General features: G+C 47.5%; 2 protein-coding genes across 24 annotated transcripts in view; both read right to left on the reverse strand.

The window, feature by feature from the left end:
• The window catches only part of scrib (scribble planar cell polarity protein), a 74,673-nt gene extending 61,094 nt beyond the window's left edge, over positions 1-13,579 (reverse strand). For 9 of the 23 annotated variants that reach the window (XM_030348301.1, XM_030348289.1, XM_030348286.1 and 6 more), the window contains exon 1: positions 12,548-13,557. In XM_030348301.1, the coding sequence (XP_030204161.1) occupies positions 12,548-12,706 (159 nt within the window). In that variant the 5' untranslated portion in view covers positions 12,707-13,557. Of the gene's footprint in view, positions 1-12,547 lie in introns of all 23 variants that reach the window. The other 14 variants (XM_030348291.1, XM_030348309.1, XM_030348290.1 and 11 more) reach the window with 5 other exon arrangements.
• A 411-nt stretch (positions 13,580-13,990) lies between these two features.
• Positions 13,991-18,418, reverse strand: LOC115537591 (tubulin alpha chain, testis-specific). The gene is made up of 6 exons (XM_030349604.1): positions 18,282-18,418; positions 17,083-17,305; positions 16,335-16,483; positions 16,091-16,243; positions 14,784-15,311; positions 13,991-14,439 (listed from the first exon to the last, which is right to left on the reverse strand). The coding sequence occupies exons 1-6, from the start codon at positions 18,282-18,284 to the stop codon at positions 14,143-14,145; spliced, it is 1,353 nt and encodes a 450-aa protein (XP_030205464.1). The 5' UTR covers positions 18,285-18,418; the 3' UTR covers positions 13,991-14,142.
• Positions 18,419-19,490: the final 1,072 nt, after the last annotated feature.

Consider the following 19,490-nt stretch of genomic DNA (forward strand, 5'->3'; position numbering starts at 1 on the left):
CGCTTACTACACACACACACCCGCTTGCCACACACACTCACACACACACACACACACTTACTACAAACACATTCAAACCCGCTTACAACACACACACCCGCTTACTACACACACACACACACGCTTCATATATACACACACACCCGCTTACTGCACACCCGCTTACTACAGACACACACACACACACACCCGCTTGCTACACACACACACACACACACAAGCTTACTACAAACGCATGCAAACCCGCTTGCTACACACATACACACGCTTCATATACACACACCCCCGCTTACCCCACTTACTACACACACACACGCTTACCACACTCACACACACACACATACAGACACACACGCTTCATACACACACCCACTTCATACACACACACCCACCGCTTACTACACACTCCCCAGCTTCAGGTTGCCAGGGTGACCGTCTCCAACGGTCTGTTATGATTATCATCATCATGATTATTGTGATGAAGCAGAGTTGCGTGTGTCCGCTCTGAAGGAGCAGTGGTGTCACGGTTGGGGGGTGGAGCTAGCAGAGGGGTGGTGGAGCTGCAGTGTGACGTTGGGACACACAACCAGGAGGACTTTTGCGTGGCAGTAAAATACACCCTTGGGAGCATGCATGGGTGTTAGAGCTGAAGCCTCCACTGTAAGCATCGTCTGGGTTGAGGACCTCTTCTTGGTATACTGGTGAGCCTGTGTGTCTGAAACACTCCGCCGGCCTTCGCGTGGACTATATGGGCCGTGGCACTATTTTATACAAGTTACGCATTTCTCTAGTGTTAAATCATTAATTTTTTCTTGAGGTCTATCTTTTAGGTCATGCCCTTACAATGATCAAATATGATGTTTGAAATTTCATAGAGAAAGGAAAAGGAGTACTAGTCCGATACCATACTTTAATGTCTGTTTACATATACGTCTGTCCGTCTACATCAATGTAATGACCCTCGGTTAGGCCGTTAAGAATGGTACTTGGGTACCCCAGCCCTAATATAAACTCTACCAAGAAACAATCCTGTACGAAAACCCCATTAAGTGGCTGTTGGGTCCTACTATCAAGTCATTTATGAGATGTTTTTTACTAGTGACTCGTTAGGATCAGGTATGGGATAGACAGCACAGAGACAGGTCATTAAGTAGCTGGTGGGCAGTGGACAGTACAGAAACAGGTCACTACGGGGCAGTGTGGGGTTGGACAGTACAGATAAAGGTCAATAAAGAGCAGGTGGGGCTTGACAGCACAGAGACAGATCAATAAAGAACAGGTGGGGGTTGACAGTGCAGAGACAGGTCAATAAAGAGCAGTTGGAGGTTGGACAGTACAGACTAGAGACAGGTCAATAAAGAGCAGGTGGGGTTGGACAGTACAGAGACAGGTCAATAAAGAGCAGATGGGGTTGGACAGTACTTCCATACACATGCTTCCCTTCTCCTGACCCTTACCTGGAAGTCACCCCCACCGAACACTGACCTCAACGTGACCTCCTATCTAAAACAACCTCTACCTGAACATTAACCATCCATAACCAATACTGTATATATGCACACGATCAACCAGACCCACACACACCATGGGAAGCAGCTTATAGTCTCCTGCCCTTCCCCCAGCTCAGCCAATCCTATGGGGGAGGGAGAGACGGCAGCCTTAATTAAACTGCTAGAGGAATTAGAGTTGTTCACTTTAATCACCGTGACACAGTCTCAGGACAACTTTTAAGAACTGTAAACTGCACCGCTGATTGGAGATGTGGCTAAACACGCGTGCATGCGTGTGTGTGTTCGAGAGAGACAGAGTTAGTGTGTGAGAGAGACAGAGTTATTGGGTGAGAGAGACAGAGTTTGTGTGTGAGAGAGACAGAGTTTGTGTCTGTCTGTCTGGCTGTCTCTGTGTCCAGGAAGCACACGTATCGCGCTACTTTGTTTGTGTTAGCAAACGGTTGGTGTGTGAGATTTGCCACAAGGAATGCGCATGTGTGCGAACGTGCATGGGGTAGTTTGTGAATGTATGCGTGTGTGGTTTTGGAGAGGGCAGGGCAGCCTCCTGGAGATTCCAGGCATGCCTGAATATCCTGGAAAGTCACATGACTTAGAGCAAACAACTCTATTGAGCTAGCGGCGTTCAGCAGACTGGGGCTATCTCGACCCCCGTAGAACACTTCATCTGTGTGTTCCTCATGCTACTGGTAGGGACCTCGCTATGAATTAACGTACAAGTTTAATGTATAGGTAAAAGTAGTGGTTTAACATATGGGTCTAACGTAGTGGTTAAAAGTATGGCTTTGACATATGGTTTAACGTTGCAGCTCTACAGGTCTGTCAGTCTCCGCCATTGTTTTTTATATGAAAGTGGCAAATACACTTAAGCGCCTCTTGTAGGCCAATGCCATCAATATTTTTCAACAAACATTACGTTGACATTTACTTCCAATTTCCAAGTCAGCTCGAAGAAGCAAAGAATCCCGAAATTGGCATGAATCCATTTTTCTGGACTTGCGTAACGTCTTAAAATGGGAGAACAGCGGTCAAAACTGCAGACCCTCCCAGTGAGTGAGTGAGTGAGTGAGTGAGTGAGTGAGTGAGTGAGTGAGTGAGTGAGTGAGAGAGAGACAGACCATGGTTGACCCGACCAAACCTACTCATGTTTCTGGGCGTCGGCCCTGGGCGACCCACATTATTTTGTAGTGTAATTTGGTTTTCCAACCCAAAACAGTGTTGCAGCGGAGAGTATAATTAGAGCTGGCTGGGAGACCGGAAGGCCGAGCGAAATTCTCAAGAGTTGCATTGTGCGGCGACAGAGCGTTGCTGCGGATCACCGGACCCCGACCTTCACACAACACAATGCCCCGACCGTCATCACCCCCCCCCCCCCCCCCCCCCCCGTCAGCAGAATAACACCGGCCCTCTCTCCCTCTCGCTGACCGAGTTCAACTGCCGTGAAAATACCGGCCGGCCCCCACTACCCCCAATATCATAAACAAACGAGGCAGCCCTGGCAAGTGCTGGAGCTACAAGATATTAACGTGCAAATATGTGGACAGACAATCACTTTGTGCAGGCTTCTGGCTGAACAAAGACAGACAAAAGGGCTTGAGGGTGCCTAAAAAAGACTGCTGACACACTCACACATATGCACAAACACACACACACACACACACAAACACACACACACACAGACACAAGCGCATGGGTGCATTCTCTCGTGTGACAACATCCATTCTATTCACCCATTATTCCTTGTTAGTTCCTGTGCTTGACATGCAAGCATGACACACACATACACGTCCGTACACAGCTCCTGTATGTTCCCGGGACCCCCCCTCCCCGTCGAGTTTATCCCATGGTTCCAAACAGGGTTCACCCACGAGCCCCTGACCAGACTGCCACCCCAAACCACCCTCACCCCCACCTCCACCACGTCAGACCCGGTCAGCCGGACCAGACCCGTGTTGTGTTTGCTCACCAGTCCGCCAAACCCAATCAACCGAGTACTGCTCTTGTGCCGTCACAAGTTTCAGAGAGCGCCACCGTACACGGTGCTGCGATAGGACCGCTGGAGCTCGAGACAAAGACCCAGGATGCTGAGCGCTGGGGGACGGCCAGTCTCCCAGAAGAGTGTTCCAAGGCCGGCCATGTTGTTATCAAAGTCAGCGTTGTCGAGGGGCCGTACAACATCACTGGGCCAACAAGGGTGTGTGTACTAGGGTTGATTTTGCACCAGCATTGCATAGTTAGTTCTAGGCTGCTAACAGAGAAGCTATTGACGGCAATCACATGTTTCTGTAGTCATTGATATACATGGTTGAATTCAAACAAGAGAAGTTGAACGTATCTACATTCAAAAATGTATGGCATGTTGTGATGTTCTTGGTGAGGGGTGGAGCCCGGCACTAGGACCCAGAACAATGTATTCCACCTCCTAACTTGCTGATTTCGGTTTGCAGCAAAACAGGGGGCGCTCCCAATTAGAACAGGAACCAACAAGAATAACACAGGCCTCCACCAAGCAGCTCAAATGGAGATGGTGGCTTGCCAGCCCGTTCTGCCAATGTTTCCCCCTCCAAAGGAATGGCATTAAATAAAGGAGACAATGGCTAGTTTGACAGACCATGCTAATAGAGCCCAGTAAACAGATAGATACATAGAAGGACAGACTCGCGTGATCAAGAGCGTCAAGAGGATAACAAGATATATGGATTGAACGACAAATCAAATTTAGCAGAGTAAATTAATAAGCCGATAGTTATATGGACAGACCAGGGTGATCAAGCAGTCTAAATTGATGGCTTGATACATAAAAATACAGACCAAGGTGACCGGATAAAGTAGGCAGATGACTGGAATGGATACACAGATAGACAGACCAAAGTAATCAAGAAATGGTAATAGATAACTAGATATACAGAAAGACAGACCAAGGTTAACAAGCACGGTAACCAGTTTACTAGATACATAGATAAGCAGACCACGGTTAACAAGCAGAGTAACCAAATGACTAGATATATTATATAGATAAGCAGACCATGGTTAACAAGCACAGTAACCAGATGACTAGACAAAAAAAGATAAGCAGACCACGGTTATCAAGCACAGTAACCAGATGACTAGACATAAAGATAAGCAGACCACGGTTAACAAGCACAGTAACCAGATGACTAGACATAAAGATAAGCAGACCAGAGTCAATCAAGCAAAGTGTGCGGATGACTAGACATAGTCATCCGAGGGATAAACCACAGTGAACGACGACCATAGAGAACAGTGTCAGAGACAGCAGCTAGGGGCCGTCCCGGCCGATCGACTGGCCGGCCTGCCCAGCGTGCAGCCCTGAGTGCTGCAGGGTGTCCGCTTCGGGAGCGACAGGAAGACAAAAGCGACGGATGGCTCCGGTAAGTGTGTGTGGCGTGCAGATAAACAGCAGGGTTTTGTTTGCGGTCGCTTATAGTGCCAAGTAGGACGCCAGAGGGCCCGCAGTGGCCTTCAGAGAGCCGCTACCCAGACCGGGGCCGTGGGCCCAGGGCCCCTGCTGGATCAAACGTTCTGGGACCAGCGTCCCCAACGCCACAGAAATGTCAAAGATAAATTTAAACACCAACCACCTCGTTTAATCTGCCGCATGCTCTCCACTTCCTACGTATGGACCTTGTCGACTAGAGAAGCACCATGCATTAATGGTAGTTGTGACCGTCCATCGACTTTCTGTGGCTATCCACTACTCCTATCTAGCAGGCATCCCTGGCCAATGTGACGTAAGGTGAATTCAGACGCACATCGTTAAAGAGCATCTTATTCCCCTGTTGCCGTAGAGGACCGATCCCTCCTAAAGTCACCTGGTTCTGCCATTTCCTACTGGTTTATTCTTTCTCTTCCTTTCTCCAGGGGGATGTCTTGACAGGTGGATATAAATCCTGAGGTAACCGCGGGAACACAGAGAGAGCCCTGATAGGTCAGATAAATGGGTCTGTGTGTACCGATAGCACAGAGCCAACATGCTCCTCCCCTGTCCTGCAGCAGCAGCAGCAGCAGCAGCAGCAGCTGCAGCACTAGTCCACCCTGCAACTGCAGATCCGCTCGTCAGCAGTGCATAACCTCCACCTCAACCCCCACCTTCACCGCAGACGTATGTTATTCACCTGCCCGTTCACCTTTTGGTCAGGTGATATGAAGGCCAATGCAGAGACAGACGGAGACAGACATAATGAGCCGTTGAAAAAGGAACACAGAGACATGGGGAGAAGGACGCAAACAGACAAATTTAAGGAGAGCCTGAGAGACAAAGACAGAGAGAGAGCATCAGAGCCAGAGAGAGAGCATTAGAGACGGAGACTGAGACATAGCATGAGAGAAAGAGCGTGAGGGACAGAACATGAGAGACAGAGCATGACAGACCGAGAGAGAGCATAAGAGACGGACAGAGTTAGGCAGAGAGGGATCAACAAAGTTCCAGGCCCAGATAAAGGGTAGTCAGACGGTCTGTATTGTTGATACACATTCCCATGCTATGCAACCATGGCCTTGGACTACAACTCGGAGATATGACGTTAATCCCGCTAAACTCGGATGGTGGATATGTGTTGCTCCATCAAGAGTTTGTGCGCAGGGAAGTATTGTATAGGGTGGCAAGACTCTGAACATTATCAGGTTTGAACCCCAATATCCACAGCCTGCCAGTAGCCAGGGGACATTAAGCAAGATTCCTCGCCACGATCTGCTCCTTGGTGACATGTATCAAAAATGTAATCGTAGAACCGGATCAAAGTGACTGCCGAATGAATAAAAAGTAATAGTCCTAACTTGATTACCTCCTTGGGGGTTAATATTATGTATTGTTGGTGGAGTGGGGGAATAGTCACACCGTGTGTGTGTGTGTGTGTGTGTGTGTGTGTCTGTGCGTGCGCGCATGTGTGCGTGTGATATCCTGCACGTGTGGTGCTGTGTCACCCAGAGCTAAAACCAACCCATGTGGAGATCCATCTTTAAAGAGCTTTAGAGGGCTTAACCGATCCCATATGACGCTGCCTGCCCTGCTGGCCTCCTTGGAGGGGGTGAGGGTCTGGGAGAGGGGGTGTCCGGTCCCAGAGGGAGAGGAGGACCCACTCAGCACCCCTCCACTCATGTAGAACCAGGATTCCACTTCCTCCAAAGGGGGAGCCAAGACACCACCACCACCACCACCCAACCACCTCCTGTTAATCCATCTACGGTAGAGGCTCATCACACCCACACCCTACCCCTTCGCACCTCCTCTACGGTGGGGGATGGGGCAAGAGAGGGTGGAGGCTGGGCTGGACCAGCTGGTCACTTCTCCAGACAAAGAACCCTTCTGAATGTGCTCATGCATTAGAAAAGACCTGATCTCTTTATCCATCCATCCTCCCTGCTGGTGGCTCACTAACTCATCTGCCAGAGATCCACCACCAGGAGATGAATGGCCACAATGAGTTGTTTCCTGTGTTTTGTTTGTCGTGATGAATCTGACCAATGGAATGTGAGGAGGGGGAGGGGCCATGAGAGGCATGAAGAAACGCTAGGCTTTCATTTGTCTGCTAATGTTCATGAGAATGTCTTAACGTATATTATGTCAACATAATGGCAGCTGTCAGTAGTTTTAGTTTCTTGGGGAGGGTCAAAGCGTTTTTATTCATCAAATGCTGTGTACACCACAATTCTTCAGGGAGGGCAGGAGTCGGTTGCGTGCAAGGTATTTTTAAAAGACACATTAGCAACATAAAATATGAAAGAAACTAGCAGCTGCAATCAGCGTATGTGCGTCCACAGGATGTTTAAAGTAGTTGTCCGGTAACCTGAATGCCAAGCCTCAAACAACCACATTGGGGTTTGTCCATACTGAACAGGTATCCCAATATCACAGGCACCGCCCAGCTCTGAGGCCTGCCACACCGAGAAGAAAGGGGCGAACACGTGGATCCTTGGTCAAATATTGACCATCCTATTCCGATGTGGACTGTGCACATTACATAGCCGAGTTAATGTTTCAATATACCAAGTCAGTGTTGGTTTACTGGCAGCAAAGAGCAGCCGTGATGAAGGAGGTTTCTACAGTAGGGCAAGCATGCAGCCGTTCTCATTCATCAACCGTCTTAGACAGGTTCCCACCAACTGATCAGGAGGGCCCAGCCCCATTCAGCCAGCCAATCAGGAGGGACCACAGCGCCACATCTACCTGGAAGCCCTTGAGGGGATATTAGCCTAGTTAGCTGGAACACCGTCAAACAGAACTTTTCTATTCTCCAAAATTTGTTCCAGTGTGATCGAAACAGGGTAAGGACCAAGAATGAACACAGACTCCAAAGACTACTTCAGCAACTATTCTATCTCTCTAGAGGCAATATCTGAGACTGCTCCATGAACAACAACCCCAGCAGAGAATGGCATTACCATGATATGGTTTGGTCCTGAAATCCGAGATAAATAAGAAACATTGGCTTGTATGACAGAGGGCCTTTTCTATACATTAATGCACACAACCACATCATTTCCACAGTAGTGTCTACAACAAAAAATCATAACAGGGTTTGCAGGGTTCAAAGATAAGTATGGATCTACTTTATCATCCAATAAAGAGACATTTGATTATTATGAAGATGAACATCTATGCGATTAACAGCGATTACTATATATACTGACAGTAACTGAGATCCCCAACGAACAGATGATGGCAGGGCAAGCCCGTCCTACAAGAGCCAGTAATTTGTGCTCTGGCATCTTGCGACAACAAACCAGTCAAGTGGGATATAGCTATAGCTTGCAGATGAACGTACCATTAGCCGGGGTGTGCTAATAATACAGGGCCACGCATAAAAACCTGTTTAGCCAAGTAGACAATACCCATCACAGCCCAAGGAGACACACCCACGTGGTGTTTGTTCCCCCATTCAGACGCTCGTAAAAGCTGGAGACCCAACAGAACATGATCCGGAACATAGGGTTTAATGGAAAGGTGATCTCAGTGGTTTGAACACCGGCTTCAGGTTTATTAATTTTTTTTTGTCTATGCATTTTATTTATTTAATTATATATACACCTATACATGCGCACACACACACACACACACACAAAAACAATACTTGTAAATGATTATTTATGTAAAGAAATACAAACAATGCAATGAAAAATAGAGAAAATTGGAATGGAAATACCACAGATCATATTTTACTATTTTTTTTAATCAACAATTTCTTTTTATGTACAATTTAAAAAAAGAAATCGTAATTTATGAGAACCGATGCTGTGGTTCCTCAGGAAGTGCGGATGAGGATGAGACCCAGGTTAAGTTAATCCACCGAGCCCCAACAGAGACGGGCTGGACGGGGTGAGACCCTGTGCAGGGTGGAGGAAATTTTGCAGACAACAGCCATGACATTGGATATGAGAGGGTCCAGTGAGACGCGCTGAATAGACTACTTTGTACCCTGTCATGGGACTCACGGATGGCTAAGAAGATAATTCCCTCTTCCTGAACACGATCTTGCAGCCACAGCTACAGGCTGAGCGTTTCCCCTCCAGATCAACAGTTTGACGAGGGCAAGAAAGACATTTATTAAAATGTCTTTTAATAAATGCATTCAACACAACTCCCTAAATACAAACAACCGAGGAAAAGAGAAACTAGGGCGCCTAAGTGAAAGGCGTCAGAGTGAAACCGGAGATGTATTGGAGCGTATAAGAGCAGCGCTGGTGTGTGTCGGGTCTGTACAGTAGTGAGCCGAGGACGAGGGGAATTCCTCGGAGTACTCCAGAGAGGCCGTGCTCCCATCTCGAATGAGAGGAGCCAGGACCATCCCTCTTTCTCCCTCTCTCTGTACAAAAAGACTTGGAAACATGTCAACAGCCTGTTCTCTTAGAGCGTTACAACATGATTACTACTCAGTAAAGCTCGTAGAACTACTATTATAGTCTTCCACTGCACTACCTCATCCTAGGAAGGAATTAAATAGTTTTGTAAGGGATTTTATTCATAGCCAGTTCACACAAAACATGTACGAGTACTATACTCAGGGGCTCCATTCACCAACACGTAGTTAAAGAGGAGGACGCCTGCTCTTATTTTGATATTTAAACTGGTATGAGGCCAAAATGGTATTTATTATCTCTGACTGGGCCATCAATCCTATATTGATACGAGAGATGTTTTCCGCATGACTTGCCAATACAAAGAAGAGAGGTGTTTAGACACTTTATAGTGGAGAGAGAGAGCAAGAGAGAGAGACAGACGGAGAAAGAGACATAGACTGAACAAGATAGAGAGAGACAGACGTAAAGCAAACCTGCCAAGGCGTGTAAATCTCCATCTGTTCACATTTTTAAACCCCTCATGCCACAGGATCTAACTGCACTACCACGTGTCAAGGGCACCCCACCACCCACACAATACACAGATGTTCTCATGGACCTCCACCCAGCTCCTATAGATCACGATGGGAGTTCTGGTATAACAAGGTGCGTTTAAGTACACCCAACCACTAAGCGTTTTTACACTGCCATATACGCCCGTCTTATTTGAAATTTCCACACGTTTACACTGATCGAGGTTGTACAGTTTTGATTTCGCACCCCAATGTCCCCTCTCAAACCCTACACATATTGGGGGGTTCATTTTCATGTAAATGCGATTAGACATTGCGGTACCAAGGGCAGGACTTGGGTAGAGGTGATGCTGCATTTTCTCTACAACAGAGACAACGGTGAAAGATGGTGCAATTTACGAAAGTAGCAGAGGAACTTTCCTTATGAGGCTTTTTTCGGGATAACAAACATGGGGTCAGCAAAATAAAGGATATGTTGGCGTTTTTGCACTTGTAAATAGTTAATCGCGTTTCTAGCCTTAGATGTAGTCTACTCATTCGCATGCGAGTGGCTTAAATAATAAACAAACAAAAACATTTGGAGCATGCAAATGATTCGGCCACAAGGAAACAAGAAAGCCGGCTCCTTGACAAAGAGGGAATATATCCCCTCGGCTTTAGAAAGGCAAGACAGTGAACATTGTAACATATGCCAAGCTGCTTGGCAGTGTAAAAATGCCTACAGACGCACACGTATATGAGTAAGTTATGGTGCAGCGTTTGAGATGTGTACAACGGTCTACTAGTAATCTGCCGAGTACGCCAGTATGAACTAGGAACATTTGGGAATGCAATGGGAATTGGGAATTAACTGCAAGGGACGTAGTTTGTAGACTTAATTACAAAAGCCATTGTAACAAAGCCATTGTCTTCCAACTAACCTACCTGCACACCGGAGAGCCACAGACTGAGAACACGGGGGGAATAAGATGCAGAGACACCTCCACAGGGAAAGGCCTTTAACCGATACAACCAGTCACTCACTGCTACTGCGGTGCCCAGCCTAGCCCGGCCCAGCTCTGACCTTCCAGAAGCTTACCCCTCTCCGGCACCGGAGAGAGGCCATATGCTCTATGTCTACACGCCGCACGCTCGCAGCAAGCCTAACTGTCACTGCCCATTTATGTCTGTCTGGTGGCCAGGGCGAGTCTGGACCCCAAGTGTTCCTTTCCACCGGACCTGTGGAGCAACCCTCAGCTCCAGAGCTGGAACTGTGGCTCACTCAAGAGGCTTTAACCCAGTCAGGAAGATCCCTGCCTTTTGTGTTGGGAAACCCCCCTTCCCCCACCTTCCTCACGAGCATGAGGACGGATTAATAATTAACTGTAGGTCTTTTGTCAAGTTCCTCAAACTCTAATGGCAGCCTCCTCTCTGGTGCGACTCAGACGGGGGCCTGTGCCTGGGAAGTTCACGGCCCTGCGGCTCAAGCAGAACCCTCTTAAGCTGTCACCACAAGGGTCTCCTCTCTCTGATCTGACCAGCAGACAGACGAGCTGAACTACTTAGCAAGCACGTCGTTGAGCTCTGTAGACCGGCCATTTTTAATATGGGGGGCTATGCAAGTAGGGGTCTGGGCGAGGACTGGGGAGGATCTTCAATTCCGGCAGGTAAACTAAACTAGGATGTTCTCTGCTGGGAAGATTTCCGAGTGTGTGGGAAGATGTCAGACGGACACAACAGAATGGTCTTTTGGGGTAACTAGATTAAAGAACGTATGCTCTAAACAGTCAAATAGTTTGTGTGTGACTCATTCAGGGGTGAAACCAACTGGTCAACGACGACATCCCTAGATATACAGCATCCCAACCACGAGGAACGCCAAACGAGCAGTGGCACACTGGCCCATCTGTACGACGGGCCAAAACAAACAGTGAGCGTGTCCATTGTTTACCATTCTCAGGGGACTACAAAGACATGGCTTGCAGGAAATAACCGTATTTTGGCCGAGAGGAGTTCAATTGACCTCGCTCTCCCTCACAACCAACTGTCCAAGTGTATGCAACCGACTGGCATCATGTTCTCCACACAATGTGTTTGTGTGAACCCCTGAACCGCGTCACAGAGCTGTCCTTGTCCAGGGGAGGGAACAATGGTGGCCAGCTCAGCATAATGAGTGCTGTGTGGTCTCTGGTCAGTGCTTGAGGCTCCACAACTCAGGAGGGAATGAAAAGGACAAATGTTCAACGATTTTACCTCACTTCAAAAACACCAACGGCTAACATCCTCCACATAGTACACACGAGTGGGCGGGAGGAGAGTGTGAGTGAGGGAGACTAGTTCCAAGCATGCCTCTGGTAGCGATCAGTCGCCAAACCCGCGCCGACCACTTCTTGCCGTTACTACAGGCAACAAAGTGCACGCCAGCGCTCAGTCGGCGTGCCGAGCTGGCCCGTGCACGCCCACTCTGCAGCAGGACGCTCCTCTGCATGCCTCTCCACAAAGCAAGCATCCATCAAGGGAGACCGCTCAACTTTGTGTCCGCGCGCTTTAAATAACTAAGCGCACAGATGTCCCAACTACATAACATTCAACAGTCTACGATCACAGCATGCACCAACATAAATACATACATCAATTGTTGCTTCACAGCTTAAAATTAGGAAATATGATGTTTGACATTGGGCTCATTCACACGGAGGTGGGGGGAAGAATTTGTAAGATGGTGCATACCTTGGGTAGTTCTTTTAGTTGGTTTGAATCGAGGAGAAGCTCTTCTAGGCTGCGGCTGTAACGGAATATCTCGTCGGGGACAGTCTGCAGGCTACAATGCCGCTTGTCCACCGACTCGACGTGGCGGTTACACCGCCACAAAGGGATACACTTCAGCATGTCCGTCCGCCGTGGGGGATCTGGTTGCCGGTGCTACTCAATCCTCCACATCGAAGGGACCAGCACGCAAATACTGCTGTAGGCGAGGAATCACAGTTGAATCAGGCCTAAAAAAAATATTCAATGTCGCGACACTCCTCTTCCACGGCGATCCAAATGAGGAGGCCAATATCCAGTTTGGGAAGAGAAAAATAATCCTTTCTGTGAACGCTTTTTAAAATCTCGGTTCAAGTCCACCGCCGTGCAGATACGGGGGCGTTGGTCGCAGAGGAACTTACACTATCATAAAGCCAGGAACTCTCGCTGTGTCTAAAGTGTTCCCTCACTTGAACTCCCTGCCCAGTGGCTGATGCTAGCCTGTGTTGCTACCCATATAATCATCCAATCCAACGTCCCTGTCGTGGCTAGCTGAAAACACTGACAAACAGCCATGCAACTAACTATGAAGCTCTAGCATTGCTACAGTAAACAGTTGATATACAAACCAACAGAAGTTGGTGTTATGCTTATAACGAATAACTACCGCATAATGTCCCACGGAGCAAATGGCTGGGTTGACCCGGGGATGAAGACGTCCTCACCGGCTGTGTTATTAGCGAGCTAGTTCACGTTAGCAACATTAGCTTAGCAATGCACTTCGTTTACGCCTTGTAACCAGCGGACGTTAAGCTTATTCAACGGGCAAACGCTGAAAACACCATAGAGCGTGCCAGGGACTAGATAAGAATGCACGTCACGAAAGAAAGTGACTCCGACCAATACTTAATTAAAATATTGGAGCAAGATATAAGCGGAGCTTCAGCGACTGCAGCGCTTCCCTCCCCTCTGGAGCAGGCCGGCTAGGCGTGTGGGGGGCTGGGCTAAGCTCGACGAGTAGCAGCGCAGCATCAGCCCCCTGATGGGGCTACAAAGCCAGCTAGCTTTCAGCGCCTCCTTGCGGAGTTCGGATACGGGAATTTTTTTAATCCATAAAGTGTAGTCATGGATTTAAATAATATTCTAAGTACGTTGTTTATACATTTCTTTCTGCCGTCATTGGCGCCAACTTATTTACACCATTTAAGATGCGTAATAGTCTACTTTCAAGTTCAGTCATGTTTCATATGCTGTTGTTGAAATCTGGCTTTCATACTTTCCTACCAACTTTTTAAACTATTTACTTGAGCACTATTAAACATGTGTCCCTGCTCCAGTTCGGTTTAATCAATAGTTAGATGTAGTTGTGTTTCTGCAATATCCTTTATTTTCAAGAACAGAATACATACCAAAACAAAAACAGTGGACGTCTATTCAAGCGTATTTATTTTACATTAACAAATTTAAATAACAGTCAAGTATAACTCCCAAAAGCTATGAACTCATTTTATTGCTAGTCTAGGGATAGGAAAAACAGGCCCACGGAGAACAGAGCCAACCTTCTTCAGTGGGTGAGTGTTTTAATACTCGTCTCCTTCCTCTTCATCTCCCTCAGTAGAGTCCAACCCCACCTCCTCGTAGTCTTTCTCCAGTGCAGCAAGGTCCTCACGGGCCTCAGAGAACTCCCCCTCCTCCATTCCCTCCCCCACATACCAGTGAACAAACGCCCGCTTGGCATACATCATGTCAAACTTGTGGTCAAGTCGTGCCCAGGCCTCAGCGATGGCTGTGGTGTTGCTCAGCATGCACACGGCCCTCTGGACCTTGGCCAGGTCCCCCCCTGGCACCGCTGTGGGGGGCTGGTAGTTGATCCCAACCTGACAGGGAGAGCAAATAGGGTCATCAGGTAACCATACAGTCAGGGACTCAGTTCATCAGGCACCAGCTTGAGTTTATGTTTAATACATAGTGGTGTTTTCTCCATCTTCTAATCTTTTAGAAGATGGTAGTGCATGGTAGGGGCATGGTAGTGTTGTGGTCAATAAATGGATAGCCAGAGGCCCCTAACCCCCAGCTGCACATGAATCTGAATTCACTACAAGTCACTTTGGATAAAAGAGTTACCTAAATTACTAAATTGAAAAACAATAACAGTATGATGTATATACTATAGTACTCGATGCCCTCCGTAACAGACGTTGGTACTGAAGTGTTGTGGTACCTTGAAGCCAGTGGGGCACCAGTCGACAAACTGAATGGTTCTCTTGGTTTTGATGGTGGCGATGGCCTGGTTCACGTCCTTTGGCACCACGTCTCCGCGGTACAGCATGCAGCAGGCCATGTACTTCCCGTTGCGAGGGTCGCACTTCACCATCTGGTTGGCCGGCTCGAAGCAGGCATTGGTGATCTCCGCCACGGAGAGCTGCTCGTGGTAGGCCTTCTCGGCAGAGATGACCGGGGCGTAGGTGACCAGCGGGAAGTGGATTCGGGGGTAGGGCACCAGGTTGGTCTGGAACTCCGTCAGGTCCACGTTGAGGGCGCCGTCGAAGCGCAGCGAGGCGGTGATGGAGGAGACGATCTGGCCCATCAGGCGGTTGAGGTTGGTGTAGGTGGGGCGCTCGATGTCCAGGTTCCGGCGGCAGATGTCATAGATGGCCTCGTTGTCCACCATGAAGGCACAGTCCGAGTGCTCCAGTGTGGTGTGGGTGGTCAGGATAGAGTTGTAGGGCTCCACTACTGCCGTGGACACCTGGACACCAAAGGTAGGAGAACTGTAAGCTCTAGCGAAGAGTGCAAACATAAGCAGAACTTCCTTGCGACCTCTCCCTGGAGAAATAATAAATCCATGTTAAAAATGTCGGTCACTGTATATAATTTAGTTATGTAAAAAAATTATGCACTTTCATCTCAGATAATGTTGGGTGTATAAGGAGAACCTTGACTGAACTTTAGGCAGTTTAAAGATGAGATTCCCCCATTAGCTTAAATTAAGCTACAGTGTGGACCAGAGCATGTGAGCGGAGCGGAGCGTGGAGCGGGTGGTGGAGCGGAGCGGAAGAAATAGGTGGGAGCGGGTTGGAGCGGAGAGCGGTTTTAAATTCAAAGGCCGGAGCGGGGATTTCACTCCGCTCCAGTCCACTCCGATTTTAACTGCTTCTAGCGGCTTACATGTAGGTGGTTCACGTAGAATAGAATGGGTTTCAATGGGAGCATCCAAGCAACCTGATTGGATAAAACGCGTCACGTGAGACCCTTCCACCCCCCCCCCCCCCCCCCCGCAACACTGGCTCCTCGTGTGCCCGCGAGAGTAGCAAGATGGAGTTTGGGAAGCAAATTTGAGCGGAGCGTGGAGCGATTTCGCCGGAGCGGCAGGAAATTTAAGATGAGCGCGGAGCGGTTTTGAGCGGAGCGCCCTGGCACAACGTTGAGCGGCAGAGCGAATGAGCGGACATCCTCCTGAGCGGGGAGCGGGAATTGCGCGGCGCTCCGCTCACATGCTCTGGTGTGGACTGTACAGTACACCCATACCTGAGGTGCAGGATAGACTGCAAATTCCAGTTTGGATTTCTTGCCGTAGTCCACAGAGAGTCTTTCCATGAGCAGGGAGGCAAACCCAGAGCCGGTGCCCCCGCCAAAACTATGGAAGATGAGGAAGCCTTGCAGACCAGTGCACTGGTCCGACTGGGGGAGAGATGTACAACAACTCAGTGCACTTCATCATGGTTTGTATACTTAATGTGGACACTGGACAAGCCTTGATGTTCTGACTAACCAGCTTTCGGACTCTGTCCAGCACACAGTCTACTATCTCTTTGCCGATGGTGTAGTGGCCACGAGCGTAGTTGTTGGCAGCATCCTCCTTGCCAGTGAGCAACTGCTCTGGGTGGAACAGCTGGCGATAAGTCCCTGTGCGGACCTCATCTGGGAAACACAAATACACCGATTGACACAAAGAGATAAATATAAATATTAGTGCGGTCAGTTTAACACGTTGACGCAAACCAATTTTAACGGCTTTAATTTTTTAGCGCTGCAAGGAACTTTTAGAAACGCAATATTGTTATCCCGCAGCAATCAGCCCGACAGCCCCGAAACATTAACGGCCCACCGGGAATAGTCTCAACTAAATATTTGAATCGCTTGACAGCACTAATAAATATCTTTGTACAGCTGAATGTTGCATCTGATCCTTTACCACACCAGACCATCACATTAAGCAAGCTCCTATGTGCAAACTTACCTGAAAACAACAAAAAAAAAGATCCCGCGCATCGGACAGGTGCAGGTTGGGTTAAAAACATCCGAGGCACAAATGATTAACGTTTGCGTATTTTAGAACAATGTTCACTAGTCACACTTAATGAACTACTATCAAATATGCATCTACATTCAAGTTAACTGAAAGCAAAAAGTATCTCCAGTCAGAGACCTTTAATTGAAGTCTAAACCACGACAGTAGACCATAGACCACTGCCATTATACTGATGTTTTGCTGTGTCCTTCTAAACATTTTAACGTACCTACGACAGTGGGCTCGAGGTCTACGAACACAGCCCGGGGGACGTGCTTCCCAGCCCCGGTCTCACTGAAAAAGGTGTTGAAGGAGTCGTCCACCTTCCCGATGGGTATATCGCCGAGCATCTTTCCGTCCGGCTGGATGCCGTGCTCCAGGCAGTACAGCTCCCAGCAGGCGTTGCCGATCTGCACTCCGGCCTGGCCCACGTGGATGGAGATGCACTCCCGCTACAGCGATGGAACATCAGTCTGAAATCTTTCTTGCACTCCTTTCAGACACTTTTTTTAGCGGTTTGAAAAGGGTTTATTTTTACGGATCGACTGTTGATCTCAAATGATTGTGGCGGTGCTGCGCATTAGACACGTGGACTTCAGTGAAACCAAAAGGACTGCAGATACGAAGGACGAGCCAAGCTATCTTTGGAGGTGTAATACTGGCGAGTGTATCCCCATTAAATCAAATCACATGGCGCTCACTGAAGGGCGCAGCGACAAGGCGGCCTCCATTGCGCGGCAAATTTAAAAAAAACAATATCATGTTTACGGAACGACGGTGAACTCATAGCATACACTACATAAAAATATGTGTTAAGCTGTGATAAATCCAGTCTGGTCCAGACCGGTAGAGCTGGACCAGCGACACGGGTCGAAACATCAAACGGGCCTTTTAACGGACATTTTACCTGAAAAAATGCCAGTTTTTTTTTTGTTGTTTTTTAAATGTCCGTTAAATGTGTCCGGCCCGCCTGAGGCATTGACTTTGTCCATGTCTTCCTACGATAAAATCATCCAACACAACGTTTGTTGCATGCAAATTAGTACAACTACCATATACTACTACAACTTGCCATATTTCACAAATTTCTAACGTCTTTCAAAGAATAAAACGGAGGTCGCAGGCGAACCAAGTAAGCAGCTATCTGAACCTAGTGGTGAACCACTATCGATGTTGACGGAACGACGTTTAACTCACAGCATAACCTACATAAAAATATACTCAAAGTTGTGTTAAGCCGTGATGAATCCAGTCGTTTCCAAACCGGTAGAGCTGAACCAGCGACACGGGTCGGCCGGACAAATTTAACGACATTTTACCTGAACGCTAAGCTACCATACACTTTGTCCATGTCTTAAGATAAAGGAGTCCAACATACCTGATGTTAAGTGCAAATTGGTACAACTACCATATAGTAACGCAACTTACCATATTTAACAAATTTCTACTGTCTTTCTTATCTTTTAAAAAATAAAACAGGAGGCCGCAGGAGAACCAAGTAGACAACAATCTGAACGTGACCAAGCGGTGAACCACTATCGATATAAAGACATTGGACCCACCCCCTTTGGGATAGGATTGGCTACGTGACGGTTGTCTGAACCGTCACTCATTCTTTCCTAATCTTTAATTGGACACGAACTCCTGTCTTGAATAGTTAACCGTCTTCATTTGACGTTTCTACGCTTCTCATCTTCTAAGGTTTATCCGGGGTCGAGTCGCGGCACTTTTGAACATTAACATTGAAAAGAAAATATTACTTTAATAAAAGTTACATAAAACATTGTCTACTACCATCCTCTACGTTGATTTAAATGTAAATATGTTGAGTAAATGCTTATGTCATTGTGCAAATCAGTGTAACCATAACAATGGGAGTCCATTTTAGTAAATAAAAGTATTTTAAATATAATATATAATGTATAATATAATCTATAAATAAATATAGCTATTAAATAAATAAATATTATCTATAAGCTATCTAAGTTTTATTTAACTAAACTTAGCACAAAAAGTAAGGAAATTTGTGTTTGGTTGATTATTTCTCTGTGGTCACAATGCTTTTTGGCAATAAATCTTACTCCGTTTGAAAGCCTGCATAGTTCCCTTTCAAAGACAAGACATTTGTAAGGAATATCCACTTGTGGGATGAGCAGCAGAGCTGAGTATGTGGGTTGTGCCCATGAAAAATTTGCCAAATCTTCTCTGCCCATGCCAAACAGCTTATTCTGCCATTGACTCGTTTGGTGTTTGGTGGATTGGATGATTGAAGTTTGAAGAAACAAGACATATTTGCAATTAAACAATTAATTCATTTCACAAACAGGAGCCTTAGTAGCGTGTGGAAGAACCATACACAGCCACAACAGCCTGGCACCTCCTCCTCATGCTGGTCACCAGCCTGTTCAGACACTGCTGTGGGATGGCATCCCATTCTTCAACCAGCATTTGTCGCAAGTCAGCCAACGTGGTTGTGTTGGTCACTCTGGCACGAACAGCACGCCCAATCTGATCCCACAAGTTTTCAATGGGGTTGAGGTCAGGACTGCTAGCCGGCCATTCCATCCTCTCCACTCCCACATTCTGGAGGTAGTCTCTGATAAACCCCACCCTTTGGGGGCGAGCATTGTCATGTTG

This window comes from Gadus morhua, chromosome 23 (assembly GCF_902167405.1).
Source record: "Gadus morhua chromosome 23, gadMor3.0, whole genome shotgun sequence".
Classification (NCBI taxonomy): domain Eukaryota; kingdom Metazoa; phylum Chordata; class Actinopteri; order Gadiformes; family Gadidae; genus Gadus; species Gadus morhua.

Excerpts from the sequence above, each read along its gene's own strand:
- LOC115537591 (XM_030349604.1), bottom strand. Across the intron at positions 16,484-17,082 it reads CCTCGAGCCCACTGTCGTAG|ATGAGGTCCGCACAGGGACT; the intron begins GTACGTTAAAAT and ends TGTGTTTCCCAG. Across the intron at positions 15,312-16,090 it reads CAGTCTATCCTGCACCTCAG|GTGTCCACGGCAGTAGTGGA; the intron begins GTATGGGTGTAC and ends TTTGGTGTCCAG.